The 15698-nt window shown below is 39.5% G+C and overlaps 1 protein-coding gene across 3 annotated transcripts in view; it reads left to right on the forward strand.

Moving 5' to 3' along the window:
* The window catches only part of TOX2 (TOX high mobility group box family member 2), a 150912-nt gene that overhangs the window by 90049 nt on the left and 45165 nt on the right, over window positions 1-15698 (forward strand). For all 3 annotated transcript variants that reach the window (XM_069751941.1, XM_069751942.1, XM_069751944.1), the window contains one exon: window positions 5499-5744. In XM_069751941.1, coding sequence (XP_069608042.1) covers window positions 5499-5744 — 246 coding nt within the window. The remainder of the gene's footprint in view (window positions 1-5498; window positions 5745-15698) is intronic.

The following is a 15698-nucleotide window of genomic DNA, read 5'->3' on the forward strand; positions in this document are numbered from 1 at the left end:
CGTTTTTGCGCAAAAAAACGCATGCGTTTTTTTCCTATACTTAACATTAAAAACGCATGTGGTTTTTTGCGCGCGTTTTGCCGCGTTTTGACAATGCATGCATCGTTTCTATGCATGCATTTTGTTGCAGAAATGCAACATATAGTAATTTCTAGCGGCATTTTTTTGCCGCAAAAAAAGCATGCTTTTTTAGCGGCAAAAAAAGTATTGCTGTCTATGTAAATGCATGCGTTTTTAAGCACATGCATTTGCATGCATTTTTAAACGCATGCGTTTTTATAGAAAAACACAAGAATACACACTGATAAGCCAACCCCCAACCCTAACCCTAAGGGATCCTAACCCTAACCCTAAGGGTTAGGGTTAGGATCCCTGGGGTTTGGGTTAGGGTTAGGATCCCTTAGGGTTTGGGTTAGGGTTAGGATCCCTTAGGGTTTGGGTTAGGGTTAGGATCCCTTAGGGTTTGGGTTAGGATCCCTTAGGGTTTGGGTTAGGGTTAGGATCCCTTAGGGTTTGGGTTAGGGTTAGGATCCCTAGGGTTACTAGGGATCCTAACCCTAACCCTAGCTATTTCTGTTTATAGTGGGTTTTCTTGTTGATTTTGATGATTGGCAGCTGTCACACACTTCTCATCATGCGTTTCAAAAACGCAAACGCAGGAAAAAACGCATGTAAACGCGTCAAAATGCCGCGTTTGTATTAAAACATGCAAAAACGCATGCGTCTAAAAAACGCAGCGTTTAAACGCATTTAAACGCGTTTTTTCACCAAATGTGTTTGCATTTAAAACGCTGCGTTTTTAAACGCAAATGTGAAACTAGCCTTAGACCTCAGTCCAGAGCCTCTCACCTAGCCAAATTAGTTCTCATACTTCGCACTGACGAGGGCCAACAGCCCGAAACACCGTGTCTGCGAATTGTGATACTAATTTGACTGTTATCCTAAGTCATATTGCACGACTCGTTAAAGAGTTGATTGTGACTTGTAGGATCGCCACTTCCAACAGGTGGCGCTATAGAGTTTAAGTCCTCTTTTTCTCAGAAGAGGCAATTTGCATATTATATTTCCCAGAGGAGCATTGCACGGCGAATAAGCCTCCTTAACTTGACAAGCCAGAGATGGTATGTCACTCTCCATAAGGAGAAACGATACCCCTTAGACCTCAGTCCAGAGCCTCTCAACTAGCCAAATTAGTTCTCATGCTTCACACTGACGAGGGCCAACAGCCCGAAACACCGTATCTGCGAATTGAGATACTAATTTGGCTTTTATCCTAAGTCATATTGCACGACTCGTTAAAGAGTTGATTGTGACTTGTAGGATCGCTACTTCCAACAGGTGGCGAGTTTAAGTCCTCTTTTTCTCAGAAGAGGCAATTTGCATATAATACTGACCTACAAAGCCATCCATAACCTGTCTTCTCCATATATCTCTGAACTAATCTCCCGATATCTTCCCTCACGTAATCTCCGGTCCTCCCAGGACCTCCTTCTCTCCTCCACACTTATTCGCTCCTCATCCAATCGCCTCCACGAATATCCCCCATCCTCTGGAATTCTTTGCCCCAACACGTCCGACCATCAACCACATTCGGATTCTTCAGATGGAACCCGAAAACCCATCTCTTCAGGAAAGCCTACAGCCTGCACTGACCCTGCTGCCTCCTCATCACTAATGAAGCTACCGCCTCACCAACGCCGGAGCTGCAGCGACCCTCAACCTATTGTCTCCTTCCCGTTAATCCTGTAGAATGTAAGCCCGCCAGGGCAGGGTCCTCGCCCCTCTGTATCAGTCTGTCATTGTTAGTTTGTTTACTGTAAGTGATATCTGTAACTTGTATGTAACCCCTTCTCATGTACAGCACCATGGAATCAATGGTGCTATATAAATAAATAATAATAATAATAAAATAATAATAATATACATATGTATGTATATATATATATATATATATATATATATATATATATACACACACAATGGGGAAAAAAGTATTTATTTAGCCACCAATTGTGCAAATTCTTCCACTTAAAAAGATGAGAGAGGCCCGTAATTGACATCATAGGTAAACCACAACTATGAGAGTCAAAATAGAGAAAACAAATCCTGAAAATCACCTTGTCTGATTTGGTAAGATTTATTTTGCATATTATGGTGGAAAATAAGTATTTGGTTACCTAAAACATGCAAGATTTCTGGTTCTCACTGACCTGTAACTTCTCCTTTAAGAGGCTCCTCTGTCTTCCACTCATTACCTGTAGCAATAGCACCTGTTTGAACTTTTTATCAGTATTAAAGACTCCTGTCCACAACTTCAGACAGTCACACTCCAAACTCCACTATGGTGAAGACCAAAGAGCTGTCGCAGGACACCAGAAACAAAATTGTAGCACTGCACCAGGATGGGAAGACTGAATCTGCAATGGGCAAGCAGCTTGGTGTGATGAAATCAACTGTGGGAGCAATAATAAGAAAATGGAAGACATAAAAAGACCATTGATAATCTCCCTCGATCTGGGGCTCCATACAAGATCTCACCCCGTGGAGTCAAAATGATCACAAGAACGGTGAGCAAAAATCCCAGAACCACACTGGGACCTAGTGAATGACCTGCAAAAAGCTGGGACCACCAAAACAAAGGCTACCATCAGTAACACACTACACTGCCAGGGACTCAGATCCTGCAGTGCCAGACGTGTCCCCCTGCATAAGCCAGTACATGTTTGGGCCTGTCTGAAGTTTGCTAGAGAGCAATTGGATTATCCAGACAAGTATTAGGAGAATGCCATAGGGCTGATGAAACAAAAGTAGAACTGTTTGGTTGAAACAAAACTCGCTGTGTTTGGAGGAGACAGAATGCTGAGTTGCATGCAAAGAACACCATACCTACTGTGAAGCATGGGGTTGGCAACATCATACTTTGGGGCTGTTTCTCTGCAAAGGGACCAGGACGACTGATCCATGTACATGAAAGAATGAATGGGGCCATGTGTTGTGAGATTTTGTGTGCAAACCTCCTTCCATCAGTAAGGGCATTGAAGATTAAACATGGATGGGTCTTTCAGCATGATAATGATCCCAAGCACATCACCAGGGCAATGAAGGAGTGGCTTCGTAAGAAGCATATGAAGGTCCTGGAGTGGCCTAACCAGTCTCCAGATCTCAACCCCATAGAAAACCTTTGGAGGGAGTTAAAAGTCTATGTTGCTCAGTGACAGGCCCAAAACATCACTGCTCTAGAGGAGATCGGCAGGGCCGGCTCCAGGTTTTTGAGGGCCCCGGGCGAAAGAGTCTCAGTGGGCCCCCCCTTTAACACATACCCCGATTCATGATCGCATATAAACACAGTCATGTAGTATATAACACTGCCCACGTAGTATATAGCAGCCCACGTAGCATATAGCAGCCCACGTAGCCTATAGCAGCCCACGTAGCATATAGCAGCCTATGTAGTATATAGCACAGCCCACGTAGTATATAGCAGCGCAGCCCACGTAGTATATAGCAGCGCAGTTCACATAGTATATAGCAGCGCAGCCCACGTAGTATATAGCAGCGCAGCCCACGTAGTATATAGTAGCGCAGCCCACATAGTATATAGCAGCGCAGCCCACGTAGTATATAGCAGCGCAGCCCACGTAGTATATAGCAGCGCAGCCCACGTAGTATATAGCAGCGCAGCCCACATAGTATATAGCAGCGCAGCCCACGTAGTATATAGCAGCGCAGCCCACGTAGTATATAGCAGCGCAGCCCACGTAGTATATAGCAGCGCCACTCACTCAGGCACTGGTAGGACTAGGAGCTCCTCCTGAATCTGCCTCATAACTTCAGCAGCACGGCAGCCAGCCAGGGGCGGAGATCAGAGCAGAGAACGTGCTCTCTCCGCCCACAAACAATGTCACACTGGCTGCCTTCTCTTAACCCCTATGTGTGCCTGCCTGGCTGCACTGACTGAGTATGAAGATGCTTGTGTCAGAGCTGGCACATAGGGGTTAAGAGAACGCAGCCAGCAATGACTTTGTGGGCGGAGAGAGCATGTTATCTCCTGCTCTGCTCTCCCAGCTGTATCTATGACAGCGTGAGTGGGCCCCCCTCTCTCCCCAGGGCCCCGGCATTTGCCCGGTGTGCCGGGTGCTGACGCCGGCCCTGGAGATCGGCATGAAGGAATGGGCCAACATACAACCAACAGTGTGTGCCAACCTTGTGAAGACTTACAGAAAACGTTTGACCTCTGTCATTGCCAACAAAGGATATATAACAAAATATTGAGATGAACTTTTGTTAATGACCAAATACTTATTTTCCTACATAATTTGCAAAATAAAACTTGCCAAATCAGGCAAGGTGATTTTATGGATTTTATGGATATGTTTTCTCATTTTGACTCATAGTTGTGATCTATCTACAGTATAATGTCAATTGCAGGCCTCTCTCATCTTTTTAAGTGAGAATACTTACACAATTGGTGGCTGACTAATACTTTTTTCCCCACTGTTTATATACTGTGTATATGTGTTTTTACTCATATATTCATACATACATGTACATTTTTTAACGCGTTATTCTTCACCCATCCCAAGAATGGGCTCTAAAATGCCCTGCCAAGAGGAAAAGTGCTCACATATGTTTCCGACCACTCCATTCATTCTATTTTCGATTACTGGGAAAGCTGAACACTATCTCCATGAGAGATGTCACTCAGATAGGAGGGCCATAACTATGTATAAATGATAAGCTTAAGTACTAGGAATAAGTTTTAAATCTCCATTCCTTACCTTTTCAACAGTTAGCATGCTAAACTTCAGGGGCTTTGGCATCAAGAAGGCCTTGTCCATCTCTGGTTCTGGATGTCCCATCACAATGCATTATTATAACCACTATATTATATGCCATGGAGCCCGGACTGTAGAGATACTTGGCATAGGAAATTAGTGTAGATGTATGTCTTTACATGTGTCTTCTTTCAAGCATTAGTTTTCTATACTGAGGATAATTGACTGCCTAAAAAATTTGCACAGATTGGCCTATAAATGATAAATTAGTTGGTTATACTATCTAGGGACCTATGATGTAAATACATTTTCAATTCTGTAATGTGAACTATGTAAGCATTAGATCAATTAAGATTACCAAATAAAGTTAATGGTTGTTGACTTTAAAGGATATTCCCACCTTTACCATTTTTAATATTGATGATGATTGGTTAGATATACCATAAACGTCTGATCAGTGCGGGTGTAATCAACTGGGACACATACATTTCACAGAATGAAGAGGTCAAACAGTGTATTAGTCCTTTTTGCTCCATCTTAACATTGTTCTTCTACTGACCAGATGCTGTATAGTTATTGCAATCCCATTTATTTCATTCTCAGAATCAGTAAAGGTCCTATCGACTAGACCACCAGATATTGGTGGCATAGTTATTTCACATATTTTCACAAAAGTAATTCCTAGTGTTATGTAGTATTAATAGAATAATTATTCAATTTCAGACTTATAATGGTCAAAATGAAAGCAATGAAGACTATGAGATCCCTCCCATCACTCCACCAAATTTACCGGATCATTCTCTCATGCACTTGGTTGACCATGAACCTGGATATCATTCACTGTGTCACAGCCTCCCTCCAAACAGCTTGATACCAGCCTACTCCTATCAAAACATGGACCTACCTGCAATCATGGTCTCCAGCATGCTAAGTCAAGATGGACATCTCCTTTCTTCTCAGCTGCCTACAGTAAGTCAACAACTCGTCATAATCTTTGTAGGATGGAGATTTCAGTTTGATGTTCTTTTCAACTGGCTATTTTTCCTGACATTGCAAGATAATTGATGTTTTCCACACGAGGCATTTCATTATAAAATAGTTCTTACACTGTAAAATTTTGTACAATTGTACAATTTGGATTTTGAATGTGTCTCTAGTCTCAATATTTCAGATTTCTTGCTAAGTTTTGTTTAGTCAATCTGACAAATTAAAGAAGTCTTCATAATTTTGTCCTTCTGGAGGGTTAAACATATGAAATCTATTTGATCCACCTACGGTAATTTCTGACAGTTTGAGCAAAAGAAATATGGCATTTGTTGATACTTGCCTACCAATCTGCCAATAACACTGTTCAAAAGAGTTGTTTTACTGTGTATGAATGTTATACTGGAGCAATATAAATTCAGCATGCATCAGTGGAGTGGCAGCACACGGGCTCAACCGCCTTAATGATGATCATACATTTCTTTTTCTACTAAGCAGGATGTAATGAAATCATACATGTGTTCTAATCCCACTGTGAGTAAGTCATTAAGCAATGGAGTCAACTGCATATTGCATATGTGCAGGGATTATACGATTGTATATATATGGGTTAACTATAATAAAAAGATAGTAAATAAGAAGATTAAGAATAAAAGCAAGAAAGATTAACTTAAATGTCAATCATTCACTATGTGCCTCATGCACGTGTTAATTGAAAACTGGTACCAATCAGCACTATAAATATGGCCTAATCTTATATCTGTATGGTCCCATATGGTAACATACAGTGATGTAGTATGGGTGAGGGGGTACAGAAGAAGTTGGCCTGGGTACTAAATTGAAAAAAAAAAAGCAGCACAGGCGTAACTGTTGCCAAAGATCTTGTGCAGTGCATATGCCTCGGACCTCTGACCGATACCCCAGATTACTGGATGAATGCGAATTTGAACTGTAGCATCCATAAGCTTCCTGCCCTATCTCTCTCTATCCTGTAGGCCGCCTCCTTCTGTAGGCCTACATCAATGTTCTGGGGCAATGATTTCACTGCATTGTGGTGCCTGTGCCAGCCAGGCAGCCAGATAAAGACTTTGACAGTCGGATTAGCTGAAAACAAACTTTATTTTTCCCAGGATCATTTACTTTTGGAGGGGGCACTCGAAGCATCATTTATTTTTACTTTTTTTGAAGGGCCATTAATTAATTAAAGTAGGCACTCAGAGGGCATTACTAGTGGGTTAGAGTGCACAATACATACCATGCCTCGGGAACTAGCTACTCACACTACGCCACTTATACCAAATTTTCTTCTTCAAAATGAGTCGTCTTCTTGTCAGCAGTACCCATACAGAGGTTGTTACATGAAACCATATACATAGACATAATTTTTAAGTTTCTTTTGACTTCTTTGGTGGAAAATTAGCCCTCATATAGTAATCACATGGTGAAAAAAATAGGCCTCTTTGGACATCACAGGCCGAAGATGGATTTTTCTTACTTTAGCTTTGACCTTGCAAAGCCACTTTGCTACTGTTAGGATCCTGCCAAACAAGTCTGAACATCTCAGCAGCCTCTTGTGATTGGGAGATGGTGGAGACAGATCTTGTGGTTCCCTACAGACACACTAGCTTTTCCATTTTGAGCAATTGTAGCTTTAAACCAGTCCTGGTTAGTGGCAGATGCGCAAATTCTCCACTATAGTCTACTACGTGTTAATAGAAGAATCCATTAGCAATAAGCTAATTCTAGTGTCCTTATCCCTATCTTAGGGGAGAAGATACAAACATAGTTTCCAATTAAATCAATTGGTAAGATTTGGACAAGTCCTCTAAATCAAGTCATTTCCATTGTGTTCATTCCTTAATATTTTTTTGCATAAAGAAAACCTACTCAGATATACGTTTAGTGCATGAAATCATTGTACAGAGAGTCAAAGAGTAAACCTCAGATATTGGAATATCCTTACAAGGTTTTGATGTTTTGGCCTTTCTTAAGGTCATCACATCATAAATATTATAGTTTGACCACCCTTTATTTTTATCTTGTTTCATAGTTATTCAATTGTATAAATTGTCTACCAATACTTAAGATCTCTCTAGACAAACCGAGAACATCGTCTCTGAGGGTTCTAAGTCAATTGAAAGACGTACTGCAAAAGGAGATAAAAAGGGGAAAAAAATTAAAGAAGAGAATGTTTATTCTCCTAGCTGATTTTCACAAGCTGCAGTGTCCTCAATCTGAGAGTGTAATTGTCTTGGATGCATATGTATGAGTGTTCTCTGCTGATTGGTGATTGAAAGAGAGAATGGACCTAATGTCTGATGGGGCATGTTTGGCAAATCAAGCTTTGCAGGACAGATCGCATGTTATGAATTTGCATGATTCTCCCTAGCCTCTTTGCATCACAAGTTTCCATTTAGAAAATGCCTGTTTATTATTTTTCCCATTGCTTTAATTGAATTCAAAGGCCGGGTAGAGGATGAGAATATAAAAGCGATGTCTGCAGTACAGCAACAACTGTAACCCTGTGCTAATAATATCACTGGTGTATCCAGAGCTGGAACGTACATTTACACAAACAGTCATTTTTAAATTTGTTACCATCTGCAATAATAGTTTTTTTTTATAATCCCATTTCATGAAAGCATAACTATAGCTATAATTGACTAAAAGCTTTCTTAGAACATCCAATGAGCACGCTGAGAGCTGTTCCTCGCTTGGTGCCATTTTATTTTAAATCTATGAATAGTGATTTTGTGTTAATTGTAATCATAACTGTGAGAAATATATAGAAAACTCTACCACGTGCCTCAAAGGATCAGTCAGTTTTCCATTCCTTCTTCTCATAAAGCTATGTATGACTATTAAAGAAGCCCTCCCCCACTGCTCTGCCTAAAATTGGAGATTAGGCATGTGATGCTCCACCACTGTGCTAAGTCCAGTCTTCAATGCCTGGCAAGCAAAAATGGAAGGTATCAAGAAGAAATTTCATCAGTACACCCGTGTCCATATGCTTTGTTAAAGCACATGAATCCTGCAGAAGAGAACCTACAGATTTCAAGGACTCAAGCCACCATTGCATGTTCTTCAAGAGAACCTGACAGCTGATAGCTGTTGTCCAATCTGTGGGTAGTATGTATCAGCCACTGTTTATTATGAACTCAGCCAGGTTTGTTTGACTCTGAAAATGCAGTGGCAAATCAGAGAAAACATACATTAATAGCCACCATGGACCATATCAATTCTACATATGGAAATAAGCCACCTTCTCCCTGCCCGCTGCCCTGGATTGACAAGTCTCTGCCTATACATGCAGAGTTTAGGAGTGCCTGGATTGGGCATCATGTATCAGCTGTCGGGTTCTTTAATAACTTTAATAAATATGTTGTTATTGCACTCTCCCATAAATCAATTGTTTGTTGGGGGTTTCAGAAGCCAGGCATGATTATCACTGCAGATCCCATATCCCAAAAAATATATAAATGCCACTTATCAATATCATTAACATGAGCTGGTTCTTGCTCATTGTACATGGTAAACCCTCTATATCCCCTTATGTTTTGGCCCTTTACTCCACCATGGCAACAACCTAAAATATAACACCAACGAAGCACCAACATGCTGAATAAGAAACCAATATTATTTTTCATAAAGAGCTTATCTGGCCCCAGTGATTTTGTAATATACCAACTGAGATGCCTCAATAACGGAATTTGTATGCTAATGATAATCATTTTCATGGTTTGACATTACAGCCAATTCCCCTCCCGTTACTACTGTATTTGACCCTATTTTCTGATTATGATCATTTACTCTCCCATTCTTGGGCAGAAATGGTATATGTGTAAATCAGCCTATAAAATACAGCCAGGGGAAAGTAATCAGAATGGGAGGGGGGAATTAGGATTTATTAAACAGCTTCTTGGACTTGGAAATCATTTATTTTTGCCCGGGCCTTGGAAAACGGTCCATTTTTCTGTTTTATTGCCTGGTTTTACAAATGTAGCTTATGGCTGCTATAAATCAGAGTTAGCAGAGATGAGAACTGTTTCGTTTACCATCAAACCCCATCCAATAAAGATTAAAATGAATTCCCACATCCTCTCGGTTAATGTAAAGAAATGCACTTTTAAAGGGTTTTTTTTTCGGAGGCTGGTGCAATGTGCATTTGAAGTGTATTTTGAAATTATTCTTGTTTCTGCTCCCGACCATTTTTACCCTGGAGACAAATATTTGAACATGAATCAGTAAAGTGACATGAAAGAGAATTGTGAATTGCATTAGGCTCGATTCTGCGCATTTTAGAACCATATTAATGCAAGAGTCTTTACTGTAGGTAATGAGGGATTCTGTTTTATTTAGATGTGCTTTCACTGATGTAGACTTGAAAGTAAATGATCAGCCTCGGCGAAGGTGAAATCACATGATCTTCGGTGAATTGAGGTTAAAGAGGAGTCATTATGAGTTAAAGCCTAACCATTCCTAAAATAAGTGGATTCTCCTAGGCTAGAATAGACATTTATTTCTTCATACATTTTCTGATTAAAGAGAAATGTACCTTTATAGCTAGGACTTTGACCAGGGTATATCAGTGATATCATACTTCACATTGAGTATGCTGTACAAATCCTGACACCAAAGTGATGAAGATACCTTAGGGGCAATTGATTATTTAGGTATTAGGAGAAGAATGGCCAGAGGAACCACAGACCTCAATATTTTACTGCACAAATCCTGACTCCATGATCAGAGTCCACAGTCATTGGTCAATTTGGGAACAAATCCAGACACCAAAGTGACAAATAGACCATAGGGGCTGCCTATACATTTGCGCATTAGGCTAACGCTGGAGGGTCCAGTAGGTCCACAAATCTTGGTAATTTAGTATATTATTCAAAGTTTAAATATTCCCATAATAGCAATTTATTAACTAGGATTCAGTGTTTCAGGCTATAATTATTTTAGGGGTCCATAGTCTTCGGGTACCCATATATTTCTCAGTCCATCAAGAGAAAATTAGAAGAAAACATCTAAACCTACAATGCACACCAATGTGTCTCCATGTTAGCAGACTACAAACAAACCTTGTGTAGCGTTATCCTACAGGCATGCTACTTACATATGACACCTACGGCTTGATAGCTTACAATTGGCATGTTTAGCAAGAAATAAGTGGGCAACTGGAAATAATTATGGCTTTAGGATCAGACTACACAGATGTTGGCATGGGAGATATAGACAATAAAGAAAAAGAACAACTCATTGCTATCAATGTCCATATAATTCCGAGCACGGAAAGGAGTCTTTGCTAGTACACAATGGAAATAGCATACGGGAGGAATCCAGCTTCACTGAATAAAACTGGCCTTTTTTAGTGCTGCGAAGCCGATATGATGAAATTATCCATGTTTTACTCCATGAAGCTGGATTCCTCCTTTATGCTAAAGGAGATATAGACACGACACAACAGGAGATTTGCTAAGTTATTTTTCTTTTAGATTAATTAAGGAAAGAAGAAAAGTTACAAAGGTGTAAAAAGACTGTAAAGCGTTACCGTCATTGTAATTTTTTATTTAATATATCAATTCTACATATGAAAATAAGTAACTTTGTCATATATCTTATTACAGAAATCTGCTTCTGGATTGATCATTCACTTTCAAAATTCTCAGTTTACTGATAAAATCTGTTTTCAGTGAAGACAGATTTTTACATAACTGAAACATGAGATAACAGTTACTACTGATATGACTCTATGTAGAGGGAGGATAAGAAGAAGGAGGGAGGAGCTCGACCGCTACCTTCTCTCCCGTTCTTCCCCTCTCCACTATCCATAGAATCTTATGAGTAGCAACTGTCATCTTTAACCTCAGTAATGGGAAAATCTGTGTCTACTAAATACAGATTTTACCCCTGAATTGAGAATTTTGAGAATGAATGATCAGTCCCGGAGGAGAAATAACCTGACTTATTACAATATTGCTTATTTTCATGTGTACTATTGATTTATAAAATTAAAATGAAGGTTACTCTTTCATGATTTCCTTTGGAATTCTATATTATTGATGTCTAAGTAAGAAGTAGAGAACTTAAATGCATATATTTCAAGTTTATAAGCCTAGCCTTTAAGATTTTAGCTTTGTTTAACGGAGCAGGGATGTGCCAAAATATGGATGCTTCAAGAGGTTTGGTATAGATACAAAATGAAAGCCTAGCAATAGAAATAATTTAGTGAGTGATATCTTAATAATAACTTTACCGAATGAATGTCTTCACAAAGTCACCAACCTCAAATCGTCAACCAGAAACCCTTATTGTAATGTAGATATAATTTCATTGTATTGTTGGTTTATTGTGACTTTCATCATGAACATATGGAGGAAATGGGTATCACGGCAAGGTCAAGGGTATGTGAATACCTTAGAAAATCCTATTATATCTTAAGTGATGTTAACGATAACCATTAGCACCGGCACCAGAATTTCTTTAAAGAGCAAGGTCCCTGTTTTTAGATAGACTGTAACGTTATAATGTATACAGAGAATGGGATATAGTTATTACAGATTAATATCACTACATTCTGGCCTTCATTAAAGAATAACAGTCCTCACATTGCTGCGGAGCTTCCCCGAGATCGACACAAATATAATAAAACACTGCCCCGCGTGGCCTAATTACAGCAAAGTCTTGAGAAATGCTTGCTGGGCATCACCACAATTACTTTTCTGCAGAATACATATTGCCAGAAGTTTCCTCAACTAAATGTATTTTAGTGCGAAACTTTTTTTGATTGTGGTGAATATATTTATAAAAATATAATATCGGATGTTTTGCGATCATCCGAATTCTTTAGAGTTTTGTTCTAGCTTTATTTCTCGTCACAGCAATCTTGTTTGCAATTAAATTTTAATATTCTTATGTTTTATTAGTCCCCCAATCATTCTGCAATTTCTTAATACAAGACAAAAAGATTTTTGAATTTGTAAGAATAGTATCTGGCCCTGAAGTAGAGTGACATTACCACGAATCCTCTGGGAATGTCCAAATTTGATCAGGTTTTGTTTCAGGAAAATTTGGGGCGCTGGGTAACAAGAAGAGGCGTTTTTTTTTTACAGGTTTTATCATAATTTATAATGCCAATATGATAGTCACATATAAATTTCACGTGATACCAGAAAATATTGACAAATTGTTATATAGAATCTTCACTATATAACGGCACCTAAATGGCTCACATATACGGTAGTTCACACAAATTCAATTCCAAATTATCATAATACTACCATATTCTGCTAAATTGCCCTAAAACTTGCTCTGCATCTGGGTCTAACTTAAATGATATCACGTAGCATGACTGCACCACTAAAGGCAATCCAGAACTTGTCTAGAAATTTAAATAAACTTTATGGCGTATGGGAGATGGCATTTGAGTTTGGAGCAGTGAAGCACATTGACTTGTTATGACTCCAAGTAGCATGACACAGCCACATACATACAGTAGAAGAGAGATTAGACCCATATTATAGTGCTCGTTTTGCCACCCAGGACAAAGGGCATAATGTATGCTTACTTCTCTAAGGGGCGGACTGCTTGGGGCCCCTGTGGAGGAAATGTGTCTGGGCCCCCTCCCTGCCCGGCAAGTCGCTTATGATTTGGGGAATCTGGACATGTGAACCAACAAGCCAGATTGCCCTCATTATTATCAATCTGCAAGCAGGCAGAAACATAGAAATTACAGGGCCCCATAGCAAAAGTTCTATTTGGGCCCCAACACCTCTATATATTTTTTTCTACTGTGATGGAGATAGATATGTATTTCCATTAGCATTTAGTTCTGCTGGTTCCAGCGCAGTCAGACTTGCAGTCAGGTGACAACTAGTGTCAGCTATGTCGGTGAATAGAACACTGAAGACGTGGCTGACATTCTTGTTGGCACATGGCAGCAACTGTGCAAAGCGCATCCTCGTGGTTACGTGATTACTGCTGGAAGCGGCAGAGCCCGACCATGTTTATATTACATTACATTATATGTCTGGTTTTTGGTAGTACATCCAAAATAAAAGTATGGAATGATGTAGCAGACTGCACTATTCCATATAACGGTATCCTCTACAGTAAAAGACGTACGTAAAATATATATATATTTTTTACATTGGATGTTGAAACCACTCTATGGCATCCATAGGAGGCAACTGTGTAGCATATTCACCATGGTGTTTACTCTGAATAGAAGCCATTTGGTATTAGCCCCTTTTCAACATTGGGCATAATAGTACACCGATGTCAGACTCCCTCCGGCGGTGAGCCCACATCTTTCCCGGCACCTATCAGCTGTTTTGAACAGATGACAAGCGCCCAGAACAGCCGCGGGTGGAATTGCAATCCACCCACAGCTAGTAACCCGTTAAATGCCGCTGTCAAACGCTGACAGCGGCATTTAACATGTGCTTCCGGCAATTGTGCCGGAAATTCGCCCACCCGTGACCCCGTCAAGTGATCGCGGGTTACCGATGGGTTGGCATGACTACCAGAGGTCTCCTGGAGACCTGTATGGTTGTCACTGCCAGCTTGTAGTGAGCGCCGCCCAGTGGTCGGCTCTCGTAGCAAGTGATTAATTCAGGTACATACAGGTGAACTGTTCATCGCTTGTATGTAGCTGAGCCAATCGAGTTATGGCAGCTTCTAGTCTCCCATGGAGACTATTGAAGCATGACAAAAGTAAAAAAAAAAATGTTTTTAAATATAAAAAAAATAAATTATAAAATAAAATATAAATAATATAATAAAAAAAATTATATATATATTATACATTTTTATATAAAATATATATAAAAAATATATAAAAGTTCAAATCACCCTCTTTTCGCCCCATTCAAAATAAAACAATAAAAAAAATCAATCATATACATATTTGGTATCGCCGCGTTCAGAATAGCCCCGATCTATCAATAAAAAAAAGGATTAGCCTGATCGCTAAACAGCATAGCGAGAAAAAAGTCAGAACGCCAGAATTACGTTTTTTTTGTCGCTGCGACATTGCAGTAACACCTTAGTGACAGAGCCAATTTGGTACTTAATGACCAAGCCAAATTTTACAATTCTGACCACTGTTACTGTATTAGGCTATAGCTCTGGGCCGCTTCAACGTATCCCAATGATTCTGGATTCTGAGATATTGTAATCCATGCTACTGGTAACATTTCTTCGATATAACTTGCATTTATTTATGAAAAAAATGCAAATTTGGCAAAAATTTTGAAATTTTAATTTTTGTCCTACAAAATAGTTAATAAATAACATTTCCCACATGCCTACTTTACATCAGCACAAATTTGGAAACATAATTTTTTTGTTAGGACGTTATAAGGGTTAAAAGTTGACCATCGATTTTTCATTTTTCCAACAAAATTTACAAAACCATTTTTTTAGGGACCTCGCACTCCACTGCCCTCCCTCCTGCTGAAGATGTAATTTTACAAGTTTGTCTAATAAACCATGGATTTTTTCTGGTGAGTGCCAACTTTTTTGGATACTGCATCATTGTTTCTTCTATGGTGAGCACCCGAAGATTTGGGTATTTGAGTCTAAGAGGTATTGTTTTCAGCATTGTTTATTTATTTCTGACAGCTAGCGGTGGTGCTCTGCTCTTTTGAACTTTGTGAGATTCATTTTTTGGGGACCACCACACATTTGAAGTGAGCTCGGGGGGTCAATATAACAGAAAATACCCAAAAGTGACACCAGTCTAAAAACTGCACCCCTCAAGGTGCGCAAAATCACATTCAAGAAGTTTATTAACCCTTCAGGTGCTATACGAGAACTAAAGCAATGTGGAAGGAAAAAATGAACATTTTACTTTTTCACAAAAAATTTACTGTGGAACCAATTTTTTTTATTTTCACAATGGTATCAGGGGAAAATGGAACACAAAATTTGTTGTGC

Source organism: Ranitomeya imitator, chromosome 2 (genome assembly GCF_032444005.1).
Source record: "Ranitomeya imitator isolate aRanImi1 chromosome 2, aRanImi1.pri, whole genome shotgun sequence".
NCBI lineage: Eukaryota > Metazoa > Chordata > Amphibia > Anura > Dendrobatidae > Ranitomeya > Ranitomeya imitator.